The 25,111-nt window shown below is 42.0% G+C and overlaps 1 protein-coding gene across 6 annotated transcripts in view; it reads left to right on the plus strand.

Moving 5' to 3' along the window:
• Window positions 1–440: 440 nt before the first annotated feature.
• The window catches only part of PRR5L (proline rich 5 like), an 83,052-nt gene continuing 58,381 nt past the window's right edge, over window positions 441–25,111 (plus strand). For 3 of the 6 annotated variants that reach the window (XR_011739321.1, XM_065839194.2, XM_071809095.1), the window contains exons 1-6: window positions 441–867; window positions 2,083–2,142; window positions 2,767–2,926; window positions 12,456–12,729; window positions 14,119–14,199; window positions 17,152–17,200. Coding sequence is in view for 5 of the 6 variants with exons in the window: in XM_065839194.2 (XP_065695266.1) it covers window positions 12,611–12,729; window positions 14,119–14,199; window positions 17,152–17,200 (249 nt within the window). In the remaining variant the exon portion in view is untranslated. The remainder of the gene's footprint in view (window positions 868–2,082; window positions 2,143–2,766; window positions 2,927–12,455; window positions 12,730–14,118; window positions 14,200–17,151; window positions 17,201–25,111) is intronic. The other 3 variants (XM_065839192.2, XM_071809097.1, XM_065839193.2) reach the window with 2 other exon arrangements.

Here is a 25,111-nt window from a genome sequence, read left to right on the forward strand (position 1 = left end):
CAGAGGAACACTGAACCAAGAGATCAAAATAAAATAAGCCCTGTCTTTAAATGGTACATCCCCTTCCCCATGCTGCACGTTTAATGGGCCGTAGCCCGCCGTTTCTTTATCTGCAGCTGGGTGTAACAAGGCAAATTTCGCGCCCCGAGCCAGGCCTGCGAGGAGTCGGTGGCAGCTCCAGCATCTCAGGAGGCTCCAGGGACCGGGCCCGCCGGCCGCCCTTCCTCGGGAAGGGCCTCTGGGGCTCCTCTGTCCTGTCCTCTCTTGTCTTTTCCCTTCCCTTCCTTTTCTTTTCTTTCGCTACAGGCCAGAAGAATTTAAACTTCCTGACTCTGCCGGGGCGGGCTTCCCCCACCCCGCAGCGGTAGAGGAGGCAGCCCCCGCTGCCTCCACTCCTCCTGGCCCGGCCGCCTTTTGTTTCTGCTGGGAGGAGCCAGCAAGAGGCAGATTGTAAAAATAAAGGCTGGCCGGCAGCCAGAAGTGTAAAATCCTGGCTGGTTGGTAGCAAACTTCGCCAGATCTCGGCGAAGAAGCAACACGTCCGTTGGTCGGAGCCGGAGGGGCGTGGGGCGGTTACGTCCCGGGCAGCCGCCCGCTCTGCAGCCCGGCGAGGGTGAGTGCGAGGGGAGCTGCCAGGCGCTGGCCCCGCTCGGAGGGGACTACGCGGCCGCGGGGGCTCGGCGGCTGCCGGGTGCGTCTGTTTCGCCCGCGGAGGCAGCGGAGCTGGCAGCGGTGCTGGTAGCGCAAGGGCACCATTGGCGCTGCGCAGGGGATGTTTGCCGGGGGGCGGCTTGCGGAAGGGAGCGGGCTGAGACGGCTCCCCTTGCCTGGCGGTGCCTCTGAAGCAAAGTGCAGGCATAAAACCTGGTAAGTTCTCCGTTTAAAATATTAAAAATAGACCCTCCGGCTGCCTAGCACTGCAGAGTGAGTCATTTCCAAACCAAATGTCTCAGTCTAACCCCTCCCCCCAGGAGACACAATAATTCTGAAACCAGGGGTGAAGGGAAAGAGATCTTTCTCCTCTTTCTCTAAATAAATTGCATTAGCACATAACTGCTGCAAGAGGAGACAAAAGCCATAAGCAGAAGGCCATCTGTTTAAAAACCAGCTGCATCCTTTTCTGTCTTCCCTCGGGCCTCTCCCCCAGGGTGATGGCACCGATGTTTCCCCAGCAAGCATTCAGAGCCTCTCTGCCCTAGTAATATTTTCAATGCTGTTCCATTTTCACGGACATAATCTACTTTTTGGCTCCTTCAACTGCCAAACCTGTCCGCTGCCACCTTTTTCTTGATGGAACATCAGCCACAGCTCTGTGGCATGCTAGCAGTGACCCCTGTCAGTGGAGCTCCTGGTTGTCTGTGCTGAAAAAAGTAGTCCACAGCACAGCTACTTTTTTTCTGCGTTTTCCAGTCATATGTTGATTTGTTCATGCAAGTGGGCCGTCTTGACTAGAGTGGTTTCTTGTTTGTTTGTCAGCAACAAGTGCTGAGCCTATTTATCAGTAGTGCTGCAGTTTTGAGGTATAAAAGGCTTCAGTCATTGGTATCTGGATCCGTGTGCAAGAGCTGTTACATCTTACATATAGTACTGTATGTGCCCGCATACTTTATATACCCATATATCTTATTTCACAGTGAGGCAGCATGCACAAGATACGTAAGTTGATGTGCAGGCTACATAGTTTTTCCTAAGAGATGGCACAGTCCAAACTGTGCAGTAGTCCCTAATGGTACAGGTAGATCAGTGGAGACAAGACATTGTGCTCTTCTGATAAACTGACTTTCCTGAAACTAGACAACTACCTAGCTAAGGGTAAAATCCTGTCCTCTGACCACTGTGAAGAACTTTGTTAGCATTCTGGCAACAAAAAATGACCTATAGCTGAAAATACATGTAGTAAGTTATGCCAGCCATTCTACAGCCATGTGAAAGATGTTAGGTTTGAGAACATAATCTGTGGTAGCAACCCAAATCTAATGGCGTTTCCATGTAGGTAAGTGGAGAATCATGATATAAAAGCACTCACATGATTTTTTTGCCGTTTAGATTCAATTTATCTGATTAAAACTATTTTTTTTACAGCCAAGAGAGACTATTGTGATTGATTGAGCTGTCACACAAACTGAGAGAATCCGGCAGAAGGTTTGTGACTTTTTTTTAGCCATAACATGTAAGAGATAAATGAACTTTAAAGTACTACCAAAATATTGAACTAAAGAAAAAAGAAAATATTATTCTCTTGTGTTCTAAAAAACAGGAAAAAGCAGACTTCATATCCCAAGTAAATGAAAAATTCACAAAAATCTAAGGCAGTGTGCACTCTTGATACACAGTTCATAGGCAATGTATGGCATTGTTGCTGAGATTTTAGTGCTGTGGACTTCTAAAGTACATCAGATGGACAAAAATTCATAGACTTGGGGTGAAAAACAGCTGCTTTTTGGTGAAACTAGGAAGAAGCTTTTCCAGAGGTGAATTATTCTGTGGTTGTCTATGGTGGGAGTGTCCTGAATCTCTAAATAAAATAGCTGTCAAGTCAGGAATGGTGCATTGCACTGGGTTCTACATGGATGGTACCTGCAAGTTGACAGTGCCAAGGGTGGGCAGGGAAGTTCAAGTACATTTGAGCCCACATGGGAGTCTTTTTTACTATGCCAGTTTAATAGTAATATTTCCTTTTGGCAGTTTTACAGTAGGGTTAAGGTGATAGTCTTCTATTTGTCTTCAGCCTTCAAGATAAAATTATTTGTAATTATTTTTATGCAGTGTGTTTATGAGCTGTCTGATGTCAGCTGAGACTCTGATAAGACTTCCAACATTCGCTTTCAAAGTTCAGCTGGAACGGAGGTAGTGTTTGCTGACTCCTCAATCCCTTTTGGAAGAATTTCAGTTCCTTAAATTTCCAGCAACCAAAGACATGGAACAGGTGAGATATTTAACTGTTTCTTTGAGAAATAAGTAGATGTAGCTTCCATTTTTATGGGAAGAGAGGAGGAATGAGACTGGAATGCATCATCAAGGGCTTAGAAGTAGCAGGGGAATTAGTGCAATTCAGAGGAAGGATTTTAGCAAAAAACAGTTATACTAAAACTGGCTGTGATGTATAAGCAGGCTACTTAACTGCCATGTTCTCTAGCCCCAGGGTTAAACATGTTGGAGTATACTTAAGTTTTATTAAAAACAACAGGAATGTGAAAGCAAACAAACAAACAAAAAAGACTAAGAAAACAAAAAGGATTGAGTGTGAAGTGCCAGAAAACACGAAGATGATAGTCATTCCAGTTGTAGCAGAGATAGTTCATAAAATAATTGCAGTTGCTGACATTTTGTTTGATTTTTGAGGAAGTGTATCCTGTATGCTTTCTAGTTAATGTTCCTAAAAAATTATATATGTCATTACATTTAGACTGATGTGACTTTTTTTGCTTCAGAAACTGTGTTCTTCCTCCCTCTGTGCTTCTGGCTGCCATCTTTAAGAGAGCATCCCTGTGGCTGTCCCTTGTCTGTTCCCTCTTGTAACTTTATGAATTAGTTTGTGGATTTCACCACATTTAAACAGGGAAGGAAAGGTCTAAAACCATAAAGTTTCTCTGAGCAATGTGAAAATGTTTTTAGAGCTGAAGGAAGCATTCTTAGTGGGCTTATGCCCTCCTGCATGTGTGAAATTCAGAAGAGATTGCAATGTGGGAGAGCAGAGCTGGTTTAGTTCTGCTGCTCATGTAACTACCAAATATGAACGATGTGCTTGTTGAGCAGCTATGGCTTTTATTCATTTTAAATACAAGCTAACAGCTTTTCAGTATGCTAAGCAAAACTGCTGTGATCTCTACAGACTATTCAATGCACTTTGTAGTTTGTTTTGAATGAGTTAATACACATATTTCCTGAATTTTGGAGCATATGCTACGTGGAAGTGATTTGAAACAGGCTGAAGCTGCTAAATTGGTTTCTGGGTTTGAAAACACGTTTGTCAATTCAATCCTAAGGCCTTTCTGCAGCAAGAAGTTTGACAGCTTATTCGTACTCATGTCATTCAAATGATACATTCCTGTCCTGTTTAACTCCAGTAGAGATGCATGTACTAGTGCATCTATTACATTATATTCCCAACAGTGGAAAGAAATAACTATTTATGTGCGTGTCATCTTTTTTTTTCTTATTTTCATTCTATGGCTTGTTTTAATCAGCTTGTTTTTATCAGCTATGCTGATGTAAAGTCATTCTTGGTAATCAACAGAGTTTAGGACTGGTAGGCCTGGGAATAGCATAGGCCACTGAACTGGGGCCCGTTGCTCCTTGAGGTACTACTTTGCTATTACATCAGTTGTGGTTTTTAGAGTGTAACTATTTGAATAAAGCCTTGCTATAGAATTGGAGACAAAGCAATGGTGATTTTAACTCTGCTGTCTGAAGCGAGCTACATCTTGGTGGGTGAAACTCAAAAGAGGGAGACAGATGAGCTTGCTGCCTAAAAAAAAAAAATCTGTGCTAGCTGCTGTGGATTAGGACAGCACTGCACTGAGCTAATTTTGAAAGTATGGTTACTGTAGCTGTCATAGGTACAACTTTATGGAATGCCTTAAAAACCCTAATGCTTTCAGTTAATCAAAAAATGGTGATGTTTCTCTACTGTTCCCCTCTTATCCCTTCCTCCTCTCTATTAGATGGGGTTCTTATTTAATCAAAGATGTAATTGTATTTTTTCAGTCCCAATTCAGTCCAGCAGTTTTATGATTCTGAAACTCCAGTACATTTTTTGCTTCTTGCCTTTCACAGATAGGTTTTTGGTGTGGTAGTTGCTTATACAGGGAATACAGTTTGTTTCAACAAGATTCTATCAGTTATTAGGAGTATCTGATTAAAATTTGTCTCAGTCTTCATACTGGTCAGAACACCTCATTAGCTAAGCTAAGCTAATGAGGTGTTCTCTACCTAAACATTTCAGAGGGCTTTGCATACATGTGGCACCTTTTAATAACCATAACAATTTTGCCCATTTTTCAGTGATGTAAGTCCAAAGAATTAAGTAATGTTTGTAAAGTAACACAGAAAACCTGTGGTACAGAACAAAATAACTTGTCTTAGATGCTACTCCTATATTACAAAATATTTCTTTTTCTCTGTGTTCTTTACTATGACCTGATATTTTTAATTCACATTGAACTGTCTCACTCTGTGTCATTACTGATTACTTACATTTTTTAGTGAGGAATTGTACTATTGTATGAGGTAGCAGCCTTACTTCTAACTGGCCATGAAATCCAAGGGGGTTGCAGTGGTCTCTGAATTACAGAGAAGCTTCTCAGACCATACTGGGACATAAGTGAGGTTTTTCTCCCTCATCTTCTCATATATTTCCTCTCACTCTAAGTAGAGTTTCACTTTGAGTTTCACGTTTGCTTTAACCTCAGGAGCTCAAAGCATAACTAAGTGGAAACCACTGAGTTTCTTTTCAAATGTTACATTGCTCTGCTATCAAAGCCAAGTTAGATCTGTTTGTGAATTTGTTTGAGATGTATTATGAATAAAGGCATGATGTGAGTCCAGTTTGAAGAGGGGAATATGCAAAAGATGTGGAGGAAGGTAGGGATGCTGGGGTCTCATTTATGGAGAAGGGTGTGTACTAGGAAGATAGAGAAGATGAGATCTTGTTCCGTGTAGTCAAAGATTAGCAGTAAAATTGTTGGGTATATGGGTGTATAGCAGAGTGTCAACATTTTGTATTGAGAGGGCTGTTCTCTCATATTCTGTTGATGTCACTTCTACATTCTTCACATGAATTATTAAAATCTATCAAGTTTCATTATGGATAGGTGAGGCTATTTATGGGGCACAAAATTGCTGCCTTCATGGTGGGGTAACCCAGCAAAAGAATAATATTAAAAAAAAATTGACACTTTTTGGTATTGATTCAGCTTTGGAAAGGAGAGGTAGATCAGATGAATCCTTGTTCTTTCTAACTCCATGGAATAATTTGAAAAGCTTCATTAAAGGATCTTTAGAGGGATATTTTTGTTTGGTGAATAGGATCCTGGGTTGGGGGAGGGAAGACCTGGGTAAGTCATTTCACTGGCTTTGCAACTTTATTTCCTCAACCAGAAAATTGAGATAATTTTTTTCACTCTTATTAGTAATCATCCAACAGCTCTTGATGAAAGGAACATTTTGCAGGACTCAGTGGCCCATCCACCAGGGGCTGAGGCTGCGTGGGATACCTCAAGGCTTTCCCATGGTGCAGGGTGGGAGATGTGGGATGGGCAGGTGGGCAACCACAGCAGCCCTTGGCACTGCACGTGCTGGGCCCAGCCAAGGGCTGGCAGGAGGTGTGCAATGGGTCTGTAGGTAATGTGCTTTGGCTTGCTGAAGTCCTGTTTTGCAAGCTAGCATGTAACCTGCACAGAGAGTTTGAGGAGTCACCTTGCTGTCCCCTATGTGACAGCATCTGGGGCACAGCCAAATGAGGTGTTGGTGCAGCACTGTCCTTCCCGCCTGGATCCTGTCCCTGTGCTGAGAGTAGGGGCATGGCCCCTGAGTGTGCCTCTGGCCTGTGATTCCTGATCATAGCTTCACTAGAGTTTTCCCTTGCAAAACTTCTGAGCTGGTTTTGTTGGTGGGATTTCAGAAACAAGTGGCAGTAATACATGGGTTGAAGAGGCTGCCTTTTAAAGTCTGCAACTTGAATCAATCCTGCTGACAAGATTGTCTGACCTGAAGGCTGGTCTTGCACTCTTCCATTTACCTTCCTGCGCTAAGAAAGTCTCTTGGCATGGGCTGTGGTCATGGTGCTAGCATCAGCACACCTGAAGATACTCTGTGCCTTATGTGAGGGGCTGCTCGCAAGATAAAGTATCTACACTTTTCCTTGCTGCTTCAGGGCTTGACTCAAACCACATTAAGACCAATCTTTAGATTCCTATTGTTTTTGATGGGATGTGAATTAACCACTAAAATTTTCATTGGTCAGATTTCCAAAGATGTGAAGGCATGAAAGGATGATGGTATAGGCAGGAGATTGGGCACCAGACTGCCTCCAGAATTTTTAACATCTGACATGCATCTAAGATGGCTTCTGATCAATGTTAAGCAGAAGTGACATTTGTTAGTTATTGAATAAATTTTGATTTGATCACCTAAGCTGACCTTGTTTATTTTTAAGAAACTCTATAAGAGGAACCAAATGTGTTGTTAATTTAACAGTGACAAAAGCTGTTGGTGTTTTCTTAGAATATAGACTAAGTTCGTTCATGTGTAGTTGTCATGACCTAAAAAGCTTGAAGTTACAGGTTGTGTGCTGGTTTTCCACTTCTCAGTATGGCTGCATGACAAATAAATGAGGGTTTTTTGTCAGAAGTAGTGTCTTCAGATCTTGTCAGTTGAACTAAAAACAAGGATTTTGCTAAACACATACTTTGTTAAGGATCTACTGCGTTGGAAGGAGAATGAGCTAACAAGTATCTAGATGGTTCTCTGCATATATTTTGTGTCTGAGGTAGGGTGAAACCACTCATTATGGGTCCATAGGCCTGATAGAGAGTGGAGGATTTTTCTTAAGACTAGGCTCCTTCCACACCCAAAATCATTAGAAAAAATTCTGATGTATTTTATGGTCATGTGTTTTCAATGTCACAATTGCACAAGTCATATGAAGGAGAGGAAAATGGACAAGTGGATATCTTTCTTCATGAAGGGCCTATTTTTTTTACCACTAAAAAAAGCTTAAATGGCAAAGCATCACTTAATTCTGGATAACTCCTTATTTTCTTTTGCTCTGTTTCAGGAGACCTGGGAAATGCTTGTTTGAATGAGCTGACAATCTTGTGATTTCCCTGATCTCTTTCTGTCCCTTGCCATTTGATTTAAAGTTACTTTTTGACTTGTGGATTTTTTGTGTGTATTTGGTGTGAAGCACAGGGTGTTTCAAAAAGATGGATCCAATTTCAAAGATACAGTGATTTCAAATTGGGTCTGTCGTTTTGAAACACTCTGTAGTGTTTTCATGCTCTAAGAAGCAAAAACGGTTATAGCTTTTGCTGCCTTATCACTTCCAGTAGCAATTGTTGCTCTGAGTCTTGAAGAGAAGGCAGAAGAGGAATTTAAAATGGTCTGTTCTTTTGATAAATCTCTCCATGGGCATTTTGTTTGTTTGGCGAAAGATTATAATGAAGATTCCTTATTTGGAGGAATTGCTGCCAACCTTTTGTTTTTTTCCTCCTCCAGACAGTCAGATATATTATTGTCTGTTGGGAGGGAAAGGTCTTTTCATGAAATACTTTTAGAATGATTTCTCTGATGGTTTTCATGGCAAATACAAAACAAATTAAAAAATTCTTAGCAGGATGACTGTAATGTTTTTATAAATGCCTGTATCTATGTGTGTTGGAAAAGTTTTTGTCTCCATGCTTGATTCTTCTCTTTAAAGATGCACATTAATCCTTAAAGTGTTTACTCAGATGTGATGAATTACAAGTGGATGAAATTGCATTGTTGTCAGATTGACTCATTGTCCTGCTTTGCTCACCCAGTTGAGAAGGTTGAGTTTCAGCTCTGAAGAGTTTACTTGCTCAAAGACATGGGTTTTACACAGATGGCATATCTCCCTTGTTAGAGATCTAGAGGGTTTTGATAGCTGGGTTTTGATATGATAATAAAGGATATGAGAAAAAAAAAGACCAGGGTGTAGGGCAGTTGAGAGGCATGGAAGAGCAATACCTATCTCTCTGACTTCCTTATGATAAACTTCTTGCCAAAAAAGATATGCAGGGTCATTAAGGAAGATGAGGGGAGTGGGAAATGTTCAAGCAGTTTGAAATGCCCGGATGCCACATAAAGCATTTCCCCAGCAGCTGGAGTGTGTGACAGTGAGAGAAGATCTTGGTGTGGCTGTATCTCTTGTGTGGTTGCTGCACTTCAGTCTCCAGGTCTTTGTGCCTTTTATAATCAATGGTGAGAGTGTAGCTTGGTGGCTAGAATATGCTGCACCTGGGTGTCTCCCTTCACTCATACAAAAGGGGGAAAATAATAATTGCTTCTTTGTAAAGTTTTTTCTAGTTCTGTGGTTGATAAATAATAGTACTATAATTATTAGAAGTAGGTTTTATTTTGTAGCCTTCTCAAACACTTTAGTCTTAGGAAGAGGAGATGGAATATATGAGGGAGTTTGGACTGAAGGCCTCTAGGAGGGCAATATCTGTTTCCGTATTTCTGGGTAATTCTGTGGGAGTTTTCATGGCAAACTGAAGAGGAAAATTGTTCCTTGCTGTACTCAGCGTTTTGCTAAATACTGTTCATTCCCTATAGCTAAAATAACCTGAATACCATGAGGGCTTCTTACTACCCTATAATTATGTTAATACCTTTCTTGCCACAAGGGTCATTTTTCCTCAGTAAAAAGCCAAAAATTGCGCACTGCAGAATGCACACTGTGGACATTGCCAACAAACTGCTGATGCAACTTCCCTGCAAAAATGAAGCAGTATTTACAAGGCTATGTTACTTTGGGGAAAACCTTCAGTGGAAGCTGATTGCTGTGAAAGGAAAATCTGGTCTGATGGAAGTGTTTGATTGGGTGTTTTGTTGTACCTTCAGGAGCACAGGTCTGCAAGCTACTTATGCCAGAAGTTTGGTTTTGAGTAAATACTCTGTTACTTCAAGCTTTATGAAACTCTGAAAATAGTTTAAATAGGCTGTGGGCATGGGAAGAGTGTGGTCCTTCTCACAGACTTTGGCATTTCCAATTCTGGTAATGTGAGGGTCAGTTATGTGTGGATACCATTTGGTGGCTAGCCTGCCTTCAGGGTAACACTTTGCTGTGCCTGCCATTTAACAGTGATTGGTGTAGATAGGATAGGAGACATTTTTATCTTTAAGTCCTGAAGAAATGAAAACAAGACTCTGAATCTGGTTTCTCTGGTGTCTGATCTGAAAGGAAACCTGAATCTGGTCTTAAAGCTGAGGATCTTGTCTTAAATTCCTGATGTGAATCTAAAGTAAGGTTGACTTGACAGTAACATGGGATGGCAGACTGGAGCTACGGGATGAAGGGGGAAGAGGGGTGTCTTATCTGCTCTTGGCAGACAAGAGCTTGTTATTATCTGTCCGGGTGACTTCAACAGAGGTTAAGGAAATGCCGCAGTTCTGCTGCTATGGAATCAATCTCATAAATCCCAAGCTCAGGCAAGACCTTCCTGATCATGGTGTTTTACCACTTTGCAGAGAACAGGCCAAATAATTTCCTACACAAACTTAAAATATAGGTATTTTAAGGCACAGAGGTGGTTCTCCTGACTTACATTCCTGGATTTAGACTTTCCCCTTGCAACTGAATCTAGCTCAAATTAATATAAATGCAGCTTTATAAAATGTTTTCATTGCTGGTGAGAAAGATACTTGTACACATTAATGGCACGTGGAATGGTGGTACTAGGAGGCTTGTGGACTACCGCAGGCCTCTTAACCACTGTTTGTAACCCCGTTAAATGCCTACAAATGATCTAAAGCAACACTTACATTGCATTTTTTTTTTTTCTCTGAAAAATATATGCTCTTTTCCCAGTGTAAAAATTTTTAAGCTAGAAACGTTACTGCACTGCTACGAGTGAGCTGTCGCTCATTCAGCTCCTCACACTGTCAGCTTTGGAGCTTGGAGATGACAAATATTGGCACAAGCACTTGTTTTGCAACAGGAAAGTCTGTTATACTTACGCTTTGCCTCCCGGACACCTTTTCTGTGTTGTGAGGAAAGCCTGCCTTTGGCTCTCCAAGGTGCTGGAGCCTTTTTCTTTTCATTTCTGATGTGGTTACAATTTCCAATAGAGAAATTGCTGGCAGATTGAGAAGGTATGGGCAATGTCAAATGAACTGTTATTCAAAATGCACACAGAATACCTTGATGATTTGGTTGTATTAGTTTACATTTATTGTTAATTTCTAAAAGTTACTGTTGTTTTTTTTTTAATTGGAACAGAGCAGCCACAGAATCAGCAGATTGCTGCTCTTGTGAGCAACAACAGTAAATGCTAAGCTGATGTCATGAAAGACTGTCTGAGCTCCATCATCTTTAAAGACAGCCAGGAGATGTCTAAAGACAGAAAAAAGTTGTAGCCATGTTCCAGTTCCACAAATATCTGTGCAAACTGTATTTAGCTTGTGGGGGAATAATAACTGTACTTATTTCTTGAATAGCAACAAGAATGATAGTACCAGTTTCAGTGCCTAAAAAATGAGGTGTTTTCTCTGTATTTTCTCCTTTAACTTCCTCATAGCAGGGTGTGTGGTGCCTGTGGATCAGCAAGGGCTTCATGGTGGTTGATCAACAACTGACAAGGCCATGTGGAGGCGGGGTAGCAAAGTGAGGTCAGCATGAAATGGGGCTGGCCGGGTGGGAAGGAAGCTATTCTTTTACACGTAGAAGAGTTAATTATGGTTTGGGGAGTGGAAAGAGGTTCCTGAAGCTGACCTCTAGTCAGATTAGAAGCACTGTGCAGATACACAACATTTCTTTGGCTGATGATCTCTCTTTTCACTTCATGCTGAAGATGTAGTGGAAAAAAGATGACTTTGCTTTACATCTTTCATGTGCCATTCAGTTATACAACTTTTTTTTTTTTTTCCCTCCTCTCCTTTCTCCAACATCTCCATTCTCCAAAGTGCCAACTACATCTACTGATGGTGTTCATCTTAAGTGGGAAGATTTTGAAGTACAGAAACTTTGCCAATTTTTTTTTTGTGGTTTTTATCCAAGCTAACTTCTTGTATTTCTGTGGTTTACTTGGGGCTACATATTCATCTATATGGAGTGGAAAATACGGGCATTCTGTGTTTGGCCTAGCAATTCTCATTCTGTAGAAGACAAAACAAACATAAAACTCCTGCTTGCTCTCAAAATATCTGGTTGTCCAACCACTTTTGCAGAGGCTCCCTGTTGTATCCTTTTTGTAATGAGTGGGTTTATTCCCTTGCACAACACTTCTCAAAAAAAACCCCAAACCAAAACATTGTGTTTGTTGGTTCATTTTTTCTTCTGTTGCTCATCTTTTGTTCCTTTCTGGCCAAAGAATTTTCTCTTTCTCCAGGTTCTAATAGTATTTTATACAGGCTGAATGTCTAACTGTAGTTAAAGGTATTTGTAAAGTGCCTCTGGCAAAAGAGTTTAGGCATCTCTGCTAATTGAAATGGAGAGACCGTGCTTGTATTTCTGGCTGGCTGTGTAGGTTCATTGTTTAAGGAGCATGATGGGAAGGGGGACTACTGTTGAAGAACTCCAGAAGATTTGCCCAAGTTTGCTGTTAATGGGATATGATATTTTTACCCCTCCCTTCTCTGTCTTACTCTTTTCCTTTCTCTTTGCTTTGCAGGACTGCTTCAGTTCCTTCATTGTCTTGCAGTGCATGTTTGTGTCACAACCTGCTGCTGTGGGAAACTGCTAGTCCAAGACTGACTCTTTGCTTTTGTTGCAGGGTGAGTCCTTGGGCTTGAAGACTCATTGACATTACTGAGATTGACACTTGGACCTTCAAGAGCAGAGACTTTCTGATGGCCCTGCTCCACTCCACCTGAATGTGTGAGTGAAGGGTTCACCATAGCTCCATCCTTCGCTCCGCAGTTCCACAACATGGGTTCATTCAGACGGCCCCGACCTCGCTTCATGAGCTCCCCAGTCCTCAGTGACCTGCCGCGGTTTCAGGCAGCCCGGCAGGCTCTGCAGCTCAGCTCCAACTCTGCGTGGAACAGGTGAGCAGGACCCATCTGGGCCGAGCTTTTACCTTGGAACAGCCCTGCAATAAGGGCTGTGCATGTCTGATCTTTGTGCTTCAGGCAATTTATGGCTCAGCATATCTGTTTATAAGCATGCATGAATTCTTGACATGCCCAAGCTTTTCCAGCATTGAAAACCTCCATGGAGGTGAAAAAATTAAACCTAGTAGTGTTTGGCCTTGTTTTTGGCCAACATTGTTCAGAGATATTGTCTTGATGTAAAACAGAATTACTTTTTGTTAACAGTTGATCTTTTTAAGTGCCATTTAGGAAAACACATCCCTAGTATTGTAATAAAAACCAGTTTCTTAATGCACAACAGGAATTTATTTGCATATTATGAAGCTTTTACCACAGCTGAGTTCCTCTGACAACTGCTAAGCTCATGGCTTCTACCAGCATTTCCTATTTACAGCTAAATCCTGTCTGCAATGTGTGTCATGTAGCAATGGCAACTGGAAAAACTATTTATAGGGTGGAGAGTATGATGTCCTGATCTGATCTAATAGTCTACTGCTACCAAAACTGGGTCTTCCCGCGCCTGCTTCTGCCACCTTGCATTAGCTCTGCATTGTGCTGATCCCTCTCTTTTGCTGGCCTAGCTCACCTTACTAATACCACACAAAAGTAGCCCAGCAAAAACATCACGGTTTTACGCTAGGATAATGAGCTGAAGTCTGTGAAGCATGCAAATGCCGTAACTGACCCACAGAAGGGAATGCCCTTTAAGGAAATGACACCTCCTCTTGTTAGCCATGGCAAGCCTTTAGACGTGCTAAATCATCTTGTATGCTGTCACTTTATTACTTCCTCTGTGCTGATGAGAGAAGTATGAGTTAGAAGGTCCTCCAGCAGCATCTTACAGGCATTAACAGGGCTTAAAGTTGGGTCTAAGATGATGCTGGCTGCAGAATGTCATCCAGCACAGCCAGTGTCCTGTCAGACTCTGCAGATTGGGTGGTTCTTGCTAGCATCACTGGATAGTACAACGTGATGTGTTCAGCAGATACTGCCAAAAATCTATGACTTCTCATAGCAACTAGCCTGCAATGCGCAGCAGAGATCCCCCAAACAGATGTGTTAAAGATATATATCTGGTGAGAACATGTTCTTTGTGTACAGTGTCCCTTGCTTACTCTAGGCACAACCTGAGTTTGGTTGCGCCCTGTCTTCCATGAGAGATATAAGTAAATAAGAGTGATTATTTCGAGGGAAGAAAGCGTGCAGTTATTTAAATGCACTTAACGTCTCCACCCCATTGTAACCACTCAGCTTTTGGCGGCTAGCTCACATTGCACTCTGTGTTAAATCATACTGATGGCTGTTATTTATGGATGTTGTACTGTCTTATTTCTTTTTTGGCAGTGTTCAAACGGCAGTGATAAATGTATTCAAAGGTGGAGGCTTGCAGAACAATGAACTTTACACCCTCAATGAAAATATCAGGTAGGTTTCTGAAATGCATGAAAAGGGATTTTTGTTGCTGCATGTTTGGTGTCTGCTTGGTTTTGTTCCCCTACAAAGCTGCAGTTGGAAGATATTGGTGGGAGGAGAAGGGACTGAAACAAACTTAAGTTCAGCTTTGGGGTTTCAGGCAAACTTTGTTTTTGCTGTTGGTGGAGGACATGGGACACTTGGATAATGTTTCTCTGACCTGTGTGGATGTGTAGCTTTGGCAAGGACAGGATCTGTATTAACTTGAATTATAAGGATTTTGTCCCCTCCTAGGGAGTTTGCCTCTTCTGACTGATTTTTACACATAAGGGCATTCATGATGGTAGTAACATCTCTTTTCTAAACCCAAGCTTCTCAGAACCATGAAGTGTTTAAACTGAAAGCAGAACATAGCGTGTCATTTAAAAGTTTCATCTTCATGTGACAATTACAGAGCGAGACCTGAAAATATGAACCCTAAAGATGATAAATGGGAAAGCCTAACAAACGTTTTCTTACACTGATGGTAACTACAATTAAAAGTTGTGGTTTTGGTTTTTTTTTAAGCAGGTTTCGTGATTATCTGTGGTTTCATTCTGATTATTTGGAAAGTTTGGTTAGCAGTAGATAGGACTGTAGAGTAGATAAAAGAACAATTTATTCTTGCTTTTGTTCCAAGTGCTGCTAGGAGAAGCATTGTTGGAGCTGATGTATGTAGTTCCTCCTCCCTCTCTCTTTCCCACTGTATCTATATTCATTCATCATAAATGCTGTCATACAGGGCTCCAATTTTCCTTCTATATGTCCCCCATCCCTACTGCAGTTTTTCCAAGCACCAATTGAAATGGCAATTTGGGCTAAGCACATACTAAGCAGCAGTCTGAACTACCCATTTCCCTACTTTCAAAATAAATGCAGCTTGCAGGGTGTGAGACTCTGTCCTATTTGGTATGGTCCCAAGGTGAAAGTTTAATATAATTCCTTTTGGCAGCTGAGTGAGGGCAGTGTTTCATTCTTTAATGGTATTTTATTGCGTTCAGGTCAGAAGTCCTTAAGTTAGGCTTAAGTGCTTGGAACAGTCTTAATTCTTCATGGGATGCGTATTTCTGTATGTGAAAAGAAAATTAATTTCCTAAGCCTTTGGAAATACCCTAACCTAGAGTCTGTTGGCAGGCTTGGGGACTGGCTTTGGGGTTTGTGACTTGTCTGCCAGGCTGTTGCTCACTGTGGTGGCTGCAGCCTGCACTTCGGCCCCAGTGCAAGCAGGGAGTCCTTCCCATCCTTGTGGGGAGGCAGGACACCAGGCGGAATAGCTGTATTGCCTGGGCTTGGCCACAGTAACTGGACTATGCTTTCTTCATGTGGGTTACTGAAGCGTATCTAGACTGTCAAGAGCTGGGCGAAGAACAGGAAATTCATTGTGAACTGTGTGTGCTTTTCAAGCAGTGCTGATGGTAGGAGTGGAAATGCGCTCTTCCATTGACAGGGACTCTCAGGCAGCGCTTGGAAGCGCTCACCTTGAAATACGTGATTAATGTTCCTGCAGGTGCCCTGAGCATTGGTTACATCTGCAAATGTCATTCTCTAAATAGATCACTTAAACATTCAAGTTACTCATTAATGTCCATCTAAGGAGCAAAGGACGTGCATCTGTATGTTTGTATGCACACCTTCAGTCTCGTACCTATGACTCTTGATGTAACTGGCAACACATTAGCTCTGTGCGCATGAGGTGAATCTCTAGCTTGACAATGGGCAAAAAGCTAGACCTGTCAGGCAGCCAGCTCTTGTGTGCCGTTAGGTTGCGCTGGTGCACTTGTTTGTAGTTCTTCATTCAGCTCCTTGGTGAAAGTTAGCAAAGGCAGTGCTTTAAGACACAGATATTGCACAGCATTTAATTATTTGACAGTGGGACATGCAGAAAAGATTTAAAGTAGAATAGTAATGGCACAACTAAGAGGCGAACAGGTGGTAACATTTTGCTCTGGATTGCTGCCAGCAAGTTGTTGGCGTGGTGGTGTTGTGTTGGTTTGTTTTTTTGTGGTGGTGTTGTTTGGTTTGTTTGTTTTTGTTTTTTACTGGTCTAAAAGTCAGTTGTCATGGCAAGAGGAAATGTAAGAAAGGCCATCAAGATTTGGGATTCCAGAAAGCAAATAGGAAGAGACTCCTTCCTTGCATTCTGTCTAGGGCTCAAGCCTCTAATTGCTGCTCTACCTCTGTGAGGTGAAGTTGTATCATGGGCTTGTCAGTCAGCTGGTGGAGAACCCCCTGGACTATGCTGAAGCCAGTGGAAGAACTTCTGACAAACAGGCCCCAAAAGCTTATCTGGTTTATCCCATCTCATAGAAACATAAATGTACTTTGAGATGGGAAGGGTAAATATAATTGCCCTGAGAGAGAAGGAGTGAAGAATGTTGGCATGCAAATAAATTTAGAAGTGTTACTAAATGGTTAGGGTGGAAAGTTGCTGTCAAAATTGACTTTCATCAAAGATTAGGAAGAAGTGGTGTAGTTTCTTGATAAGAATGCAGCCTGAGAACTGGATGGTCCCTGATTCAAATGCCATTTTTAAGCACTCTTGATTATACTTCATGTTGGTTAAAAGCAAATCTCTTAAAACAGGAAAAATGCAGTATTTTACAGTCAAAAGTGTTGGGCACATATTAAATTTTAGGCAGAATTTACTGCTGCAGGATTTATGCTTACAGTTACTGAAAGCTGAAAGTGCAAATGCTCTTTGTGAGGTTTAGTTTGTTTTGTTTTTTTTTTTTTAATACTGCTTTGGGTTTAAAACAATACTGATTTTTTATATCAGAGTTTTGAAATATAAATATGTATTACAACGTAAACGTTCTATCATAGCCTGATTTAAAATACAACAGTTTTTATCAGAAATACTTGTTTAGAGTGGCTTCTGCCTGTGTGTATTTAAAATACGTCTTGTTAAATTCCTTTTGTCTACAGACGGCTTCTGAAGAGTGAACTGGGATCCTTCATCACGGATTACTTTCAGGTATTACATGATTTACTTGCTTTCTTTTGAGGTTTGCTCCCTCCAGCTTTTTAGCCTATAAAAAAAAAAAAAAAATAGGGCCCCTTTTTACATGCATGTAGCTTACAAGTTTCATTTTTGTCTTGCTACAGAAGATGATGGAGGTACTGGACTTTTTTAATGTGGGCCATATAGCTTTGGGAGTAGTCATATTCATAAATGTATGTGCTAAATTAAGGATAAACTTCCCTTTACACTTAAGAAAGGCTGCTAGTAGCCTACCAAGGTCAAGAAGGAAATAACTTCAACTTTTTAAAAGATAGGATGCCATTCATAGTGTTTTCTTTGATCTATTTGTCTAGTATAGAGAAATCAGGGGTAGGTTTTCTGCAACAGGGGCCAGCAAAGGGGAAAAGAAATCGGCTGTTGGGTCGTGTTTTTTTTTTTTTGGGTGGGGGAGGACAGGCAGAGAAAGAAGTCCCTATCAGCAGGAAATAAACCTGAGTACTGTTTGCCCTTTAGTCCCATAAATATAAATGCAACCTGCAAAAAAGTGAAAGACGAAGAATGAGGTAAGACCTGGTCAATCACAACTGTGAGTAACTGTTATTGCCTTTTACTGATACTATCCAGATAGACAGAGGTTCAAATATAACCACATGAAAGTGTGCTGGATTATTTTCAGAGGGTACTGATGGCTTTCAGTGTTGTAAGTTGTTCAGTGTAGTGTTGATTAAAAGAAAAGAAAGGGAGGCTGCTGAAAGCAAGAAAGTTTTCTTCCCTTTGAGAAAGAGAGAAAATTTCAGTACTTTCTGATGCAGCTGACACTGCTGTGTGCGGTGCTAACAGCATAGAAAGGCAAAAAAGAAGACTAGTGTTGTTTCCTGTCAGTATTAGATTACCTGACTTAAAAAAATCCCCCACGTTGTGCTGTTAAGTGAGAAGCAACCTCCTGCCTTAAGTATAGTGATGTTTTGCTTCTTTAGACCCTATCTGCACAAGTTCTTTCCTGGAAAGAGGTGGCTGCTGGTGCCAAATGGTGGGATGTTTCTTATACCATGAGTGAGGTCTGGTGGCAGCCCAGCAGAAGGGCTGAGAGCCTGTAGCGCACAGTGCCTGGCTTAAGTGGAAATCCGCTACTGCTAATCCAAAACCAGGCAAACAAAAGTTTACAACTAAATACAGGTGTCAAATTGAAATTTGAAAGGTCTTGATCAAGTGTGCAGGTACTACACTGTTAAGCGTGGTGTGCAAAAAATGTCCAGAGGCAACTTCACACAGCCATAAGCCTGAATGGAGCATGGAGCTGAACATAGTCCTGAGGGATGTGAGGTGTTGACATATGACTGTTGTGTGGTTTTGAAAATTCAGACTGCAGTGAAATAGGCCTAGGAGGCTTCCAGTGCTGAGTGAGACACAGCTGTATTGTGTCACTGCACAAGAGGAAGACAATGACTGCTGGGGACCAAATGGTTCCTAGTGCTAGGGTTTGGATGTGTTATTCCCTTTACTCCAGACTGCAAACCTCAAGCCTGTCATGCTAGGGCTAGTGGCATTAGCTGAGACTCCTTAGGTCTCTTAGTAGTAGAGCTGACAACTGGAGAGACTGCTTAGACTACAGCCTGCTCACTGCTGGGGCCTGGATATCTGTGTTGCATCCCTCTTAGCAAGCTGAGGGTATCTGATCTTGTCCTGGGAGAAGAATCTGATCACCAGCACAATTTTCAGCAAAAGCAGGTGCGAAAACTGCTCTTTCACCTTAATGGCAGGGCTGTACTACTTCAGCCACAGGCCAGAATTGCAATGTAGATACTCAGCACTGGACTACTGCTGAGAGAGTGATGGCCTTTTCCTCAGAGACCGTGCAGTGCAAGGACTTGGCTACTTTCACTTCGGCGTTTGTTTTTGTGTCATTCTGTCTGTTCACACGTTCACAGTGTATGTATACTAGTTCACCTGCAGCTGCTGTTCTCCTACTGAAGCCACTGGGACTCAAATTTAATTTCTGGGATTTTTTTTTTTTTCTTTTTGCTCAATGTTAAAAGGATTAACTTGGCATCCATCAGACTTAGTCTGAAGTAAAATTCTTGGTGCTGGCAAGCCATGAGACAAACTGTGAGATAAAGGCCGTTGTAGGAAATGAACTTTTTATTCTGTTGTTAGGTAAGATGCAGGCTTATTTCTGATGTTAGACTGAAGGTGCATGGCAGTGATAAAAGATACTGCTCCCTTCTGAATGTTTTTACTCAAAAATCTTTGGGCCATGGAGTGGGGAAAGACTATTCATGTGCCGAAGAAGGGCTGGCAACATTATTTCATTTGTATATGGGTTCAGTTTCGCTGCTGATGCCAATTGATTTAGGGCAGTACTGTTGCCACCAAAATGAGCAGAGAATTTGGCTGGAAAATAACCTCGAAACAAAAAATAAAGTTTTCAACTACTTCCCTTGGCTTGTTGTGCTCATCACATCTGGCATAGGGGAGGTGATGGGAGTGGGTCACCATGATGGGGGTGGAGTGGAAGTGCATCTTTTGGTAGTGATTTCTTCTGCCATCTGCTAAAGCCCACTGAAAAGCTATCCCGAGAAACAAGTTTACTGTTCTCTTAGATTGAAATGAACCCTGAAGGATCTGCTCTCATGTGTAACCAAGCAGTTTTAAATATCCTAGCAGCAATTAGAGCAGCTAACTGGGTCATGTAATATTTAGATGTGATAAATCGACTTAAATGTTTTCTGTTTCTTATGCCACAGCACTTGTAACAGGAGCCACTAAGATAATTTTTAAAATCCCATTTTCCATTTTTTAAGAGTTCTGGCTCTTAGAGTATGTATATTTTAAACACACATAATTTTTCTAACCACTGAATATTTGAGACTAAAACACAGTAGAGCTTTTATAGTGAGACAAATCTACCTTTGTGATGAACTTGACTTGGTTACTTGCAAGTCCTTTTCACCAACAGTCATGCGAATTGCCAGGTTTTAGCTCCTGAAGTTGATAAAAGAATGTTTAGGAAATGGGTAGAGTTTAGACAGTCTTTCTCTGCTACCAAACTGTCATCATACCAGAGTTACTGAATCTGTTTTGTATTTGAAAGAGAAATGTAATTCCTATAAGTGTTTTGGTGGAAACTCAGATGTTTCGTTCTCAAGATTTGTGTTTAGAGATCTGCTGCCTTCACAACACTATTATATATACAAGGTATCTCCTTGGATCAGAGTCTGAGTGTAAATGCCAGGTAGTGGGGGCTCGTTTGCTGCAGATCTGCTTTAAAGCAACGCATCATGCTCCAGGTTTTCCAGTACTAGCTTTGCCCATGAACTGATCCAATGATTTCCTGCTGCTGAAAAGGGGCACTTTATACCCACCCCTCTGTTCAGTAACACAGCAGGGCACCATTTGCTCTCTCTGCTGGGTTAGTTCTCTGGTGTTCAGCTGAACTACAACAGGGAGGAATCCTGTGACCATTGAAGGTAAGAAGCTGGACTTTGAAGGAACAGGGTGTATTGGTGATTAGGACTTCTTTGGGGCAACTCTGAGATTTATCAGATAACCTCCCTTTGTTTTCATGCTGTCTGACCCTTGTGGTTGTGGAGAAAATTTTTCAAATATGAAATTAGTGTGTGTTGATAAACTCATGCATTACTTTCCTGATTCTGCAGACAGCCTGAAACAAAACCTTTAGAAAGGCTGAACTGTTTCTTTTCACTCTCTGGGGGCTTGTTAATCTTGAAACTCACAGGGGAAAATGGAAATTCTAGCTATTTCACAGTTAACCACTTTAGCAGAACTGCCTGGTTTATGCATATTAACTCCAAACTGTGTCCTCCTGAGGCAGAGTGACCTGATCCCTTCCTGGGAACTGTAAATTCTCCCAGCACCCTTGGGCTACAAATGCAGAAAGTCAGATGCCCAGATTGATGCCTCTCCAGCCTGACATACACTGCCTGCTCTGGCATAGCTGGTAGGTGAGGGATGGTGAGTGGACTGTATTTCCTCATTTAATCCAATGAGAACTTCAGTGTCTTAAAACCAGGAGTGAAGCTGCTACATTTTCTAGCCTGCTGCAGTGAAGAGCCACAAAGGTGGTAAGTCCTGACTCAGTATTAGGCCTAGCTTTCTGTTTGTAAGGCAAAACCGTAGAAACAGCAATGTGCGAGAACCCATGTTGCTGGAGTGTCAAGCAAAGTCAAAATAACAAGATGATAATGGATAGCTGTGAAAGTAAGCAGCAGCCACTATAAGGCAAGCCCAGATCCAGGCCAAATTTGATTGTTGTTCTCTGCCTTCAGAGTGGTCAGAAGTAGGGCTGGTGAGCCTTCCTGTGGTCGGAGGGCCTCTTGCTGTAGGTCAGCTGGCTGTGCAAAGTGGCTGCAGCAGTAGGGGGAAACATGCACTCCTCCCTCTCCTGTGGCACTGTAAAGCTTTTGCTTAAGTCCCTGCTGCATGTCTTTCTGAGACTCCAGCCTATCCAGCATCTCTTATGATGCTTGCTGTCCTTTGAAAGGCTGCTTTGTAAAGCCATGCTAGAAGCTGAAAATGCTTGTGTGTTGCTCTCTCCTGCTTAGTCAAAGAGAAAAATCTGGTGTGTATGACATTTCTTTCCTTGGCACAGGGTTTCTAGTTCTACCTGTTTCACAGTAAGGCAATGAAACAGTTGTGTAGGTTATTAGAGTGATGATTGCTGGATAAAGGCAGCTCTAGCTCTTCTCTGGCCATATGCTGTCTTGTGCCTGCTGACAGGGGCTGCAGCAGTTTGGCTGCTGCACAAGGGGAGAGAGTTCACACTTGTGTGATTTGCAGAGCTCAGCCGTATGTCTGCAATACTCTTTTGGGACAAACTGGTCTTTATTATTGTATTTCTCCCCTTGCTGGCTGGGAACCCCTGTTCATGCAGGTCTCCTGGTTAATTCTGCTTTGTCTGGCACTGTACTGAGCTTTCATGGAGCAGCTCCAGAGATTCCATAGCAACTGCTCAGCTTTGTTATCACAGGTGGAGTCGCCAGGCAGCTCAGCCCCCTTACTGTGAGCTAAGCAGAGGACCTAGTAGTCCTGGGTGGCAGCAGCAGTAGGGACACTTGCCTTTCAGACCCTGTAGGCATTGACTCCCTAGGTGTGTGTGATTCGCTTGAAGTGGTGCCTGGTTGCTGCTGCTCAGACTGTGGCATGGCATGGGACAGCAGCGTGCCATGCCCTGGTAAGCAGGGCTCCTGCCTGAAGTGGCGACTCACCAGCACAGAGCCGGGCCGGCTGTGGGGTTTTCCCATAGCTGCTGCCTTGCCGGCGGGTTGCGGTCTAGATTGTAGCAGTGCTGCTTACTCTGTCTGCTTGGTCTGCTCTCCTTCTTACTCTCCCTGCCTCACTTTCTCTCTTTAGGTGGGCTTTTTTACCTATTTTGAACAAAGCTGTCTATAGAAGAGTCATTTTAGGATGTTATTTCATACTGATCTTGCAGTTTGTTCTCTGCGTAGGACTGAAATTTTCTCTCTGCTTTTGTCACTATTTCCTCTCTTTATAGAGTAGTTAGGGGGGGATGCTCCAGGTGTGAGATGCTACAACTCACACAGATTTGCATTTCGTAAAACACTGCCAAGAAACAGGTAGGTGGTTGTGTGCAACTGGCAATAACTTTGTAGAAAATATTTGTCAAGTAAGTTGTTGTGATGCTTTTTTTTCTCTCAAAATTAACATCAGGTTGTCCAAGTTTGTGTGATTTTTTTTTTTTTTCCTCAAAATTAACATCAGATTATCCAAGAATCAGTGGTTATGTGCTTCTAGAGCCTGTAAAAGAGTGGTTTAACACTAGCACACAAAGCCTCAGTTGGCTGCAAGACAGGCTGCTTTTAAGAAATAACTGTGATGTGTAGAAGAAAAACTGATTTTTTCACTCAGCAAAAAGGGGTCAATTATTTTGACTTTTCTCTGGATTAGTTTACTCCCGTTCCAAGCTTATGTTTCTGTTTGATGAACTAGTATTAATTTCTTAATTTTAATGTGGCCTTTTAAAAGCATACTGTCCATGTTCAGCATGGAGACATGAGAGGAAAACAAAATTTGTCTGTAATTAAAGGGGTGTTCATGTAAACCTTTTTCCCCCCAAGAGTGTTGGCTTAGCAAGAGAATTCCTTTGTGGCATGCTACACTGCAGAGACATGGCTTTCAGATGAGAATTGAAGTCACCTGTGATGGCTTGAACCTCCTTGATGTTTTCTGTGGAGCTGCTCCCAAAACTACTTGTCTGCTTTTTGTTACCATTCTGCTTGGAGGTACCACCCACAGAAGAGCAAGCTGTGCTAGTGGCAGGGCTATCACCACGAAAACCTTCCTGTTGGTTTTGCATGGAGGCCATCACCATGACCAGGCTGCTGTCAGAGCGCTCCCGACAGCGAACATCTAATTTGCCTCTGGCAAAGTCAGATGGGTACCATTTTGCCTGGAGTGTAGTGAGAGCCTGCACAGGAAGGGCCTCCGTGGCCCCTCTTTGAGATGACCAGCTCTGACAAGGTGGAGGGAAGGAGAAGGTGCATGTCACTGCTGGCAACTAACTGCTGTTGTGCTTGGGACAGATTCCATCTGCAGTCATTGTGCTTGGAAACTGAAATTGCTCTTCTGGGTATAGATGGAGAAATTTTCCTCAGTTTATCTAATAGGGCAGGGGAAGGGGAAAATACCTGTGCCAGGAAAAAGAAGGAATTAGCTGGAAAGTGTCAGTTTTATAGCACGGCGTGTGATTGCCTTCAGACTTTTTTTTTAAATTCCCAATGATTTCAGCACAGCTTACTTTGCAAGAGTAGCGAGCACATGCACATCATGGGAAGGGTCTTTGCTGAGGAAAAAATGAAAAGTGATTTTTCTAGAGCTTTCAATCCTGTCTTCCAAAACTCAGTGCATTTGAAGACTTACTTAAAGGCTTTCTCTTAGCTACACTTCTTGGTGATATACCTGAAACTGCTACTGTGGATTTCTGCACTGAGAAATGTAGTGGGGTTTCAACCTGTGAGATTTCACAAGCTTACTTCTATCTGATACAGAATATTTCTCTCCAAATTTCGTGACTTACTTGTACGTGTTGGGGGTTAAGTCAAGTCTTTGTTTCTCTGGAGTGCATTCTTCACTGTAGCAAGAGTAACAGCAGGTTTGTAGCACCTGCAATGAGCATAGCCTGTGTTGTACCAACAGCAGGGTGAGGACTTCACCCGGGGGATCCAGGGAAAGCTGATTTGGGGAGGGAATAACTTCCTTCCCAAGCGCCCAGTTCAGCTGTGATTGCAGAGACGAAGTGTCAGCTAAACTTTTTCTAGTAAATCCACCCTTCAAGCTCACTTGGTGTCTGGTTTTTCTTGCAAATAAAAGTTTGTTTTTCCTTTCAGCTCTGTGCCTCTGCGTTGCCTCTGGCAACTGGGGATAAAGCAGTAAAATGAGACTTGTAATCTAGATAAGATCTGATACAGACTTCCGCTGTTGTTGTGTTTATTAGATTGTACTGATTTGTCAGCAAATGCTGTAGGGTTTTTTAATGAGAATTTACCTGTCTGGCTTGATCTGAAGGGTAATGTTCAGATTGAAATAATTTCTAAGCCTGTGACTTTAGCAGAATAGACAGATAAGTAAAATTTCCAGATATTTTGAAGAGGGGGAGAAGGGAAATGAGTCTCTCTCTTCCACAGGAAAAAGGAAAAGTTGAAAGGATAATTGAAATATCTGCAGTAACTATGCAGAGCTAAGCTTTTTTTTTTTTTTTTTTTTTAAAGAAACATTAAGAATGAGATGATGCAATCTGTTTAGCACATGGAATTACTGATAATACATTCATAAGAGCATTATCAATTCTTTATTACAGGGGGATGATTAATATCTCTATTTTTAATAGGTAGAACTGTGCTGTCCATAAAGGTATACAAATGTGTGTTTTGTTTGCTGACATAGCTG

Source organism: Patagioenas fasciata, chromosome 5 (genome assembly GCF_037038585.1).
Source record: "Patagioenas fasciata isolate bPatFas1 chromosome 5, bPatFas1.hap1, whole genome shotgun sequence".
NCBI classification, from domain to species: domain Eukaryota; kingdom Metazoa; phylum Chordata; class Aves; order Columbiformes; family Columbidae; genus Patagioenas; species Patagioenas fasciata.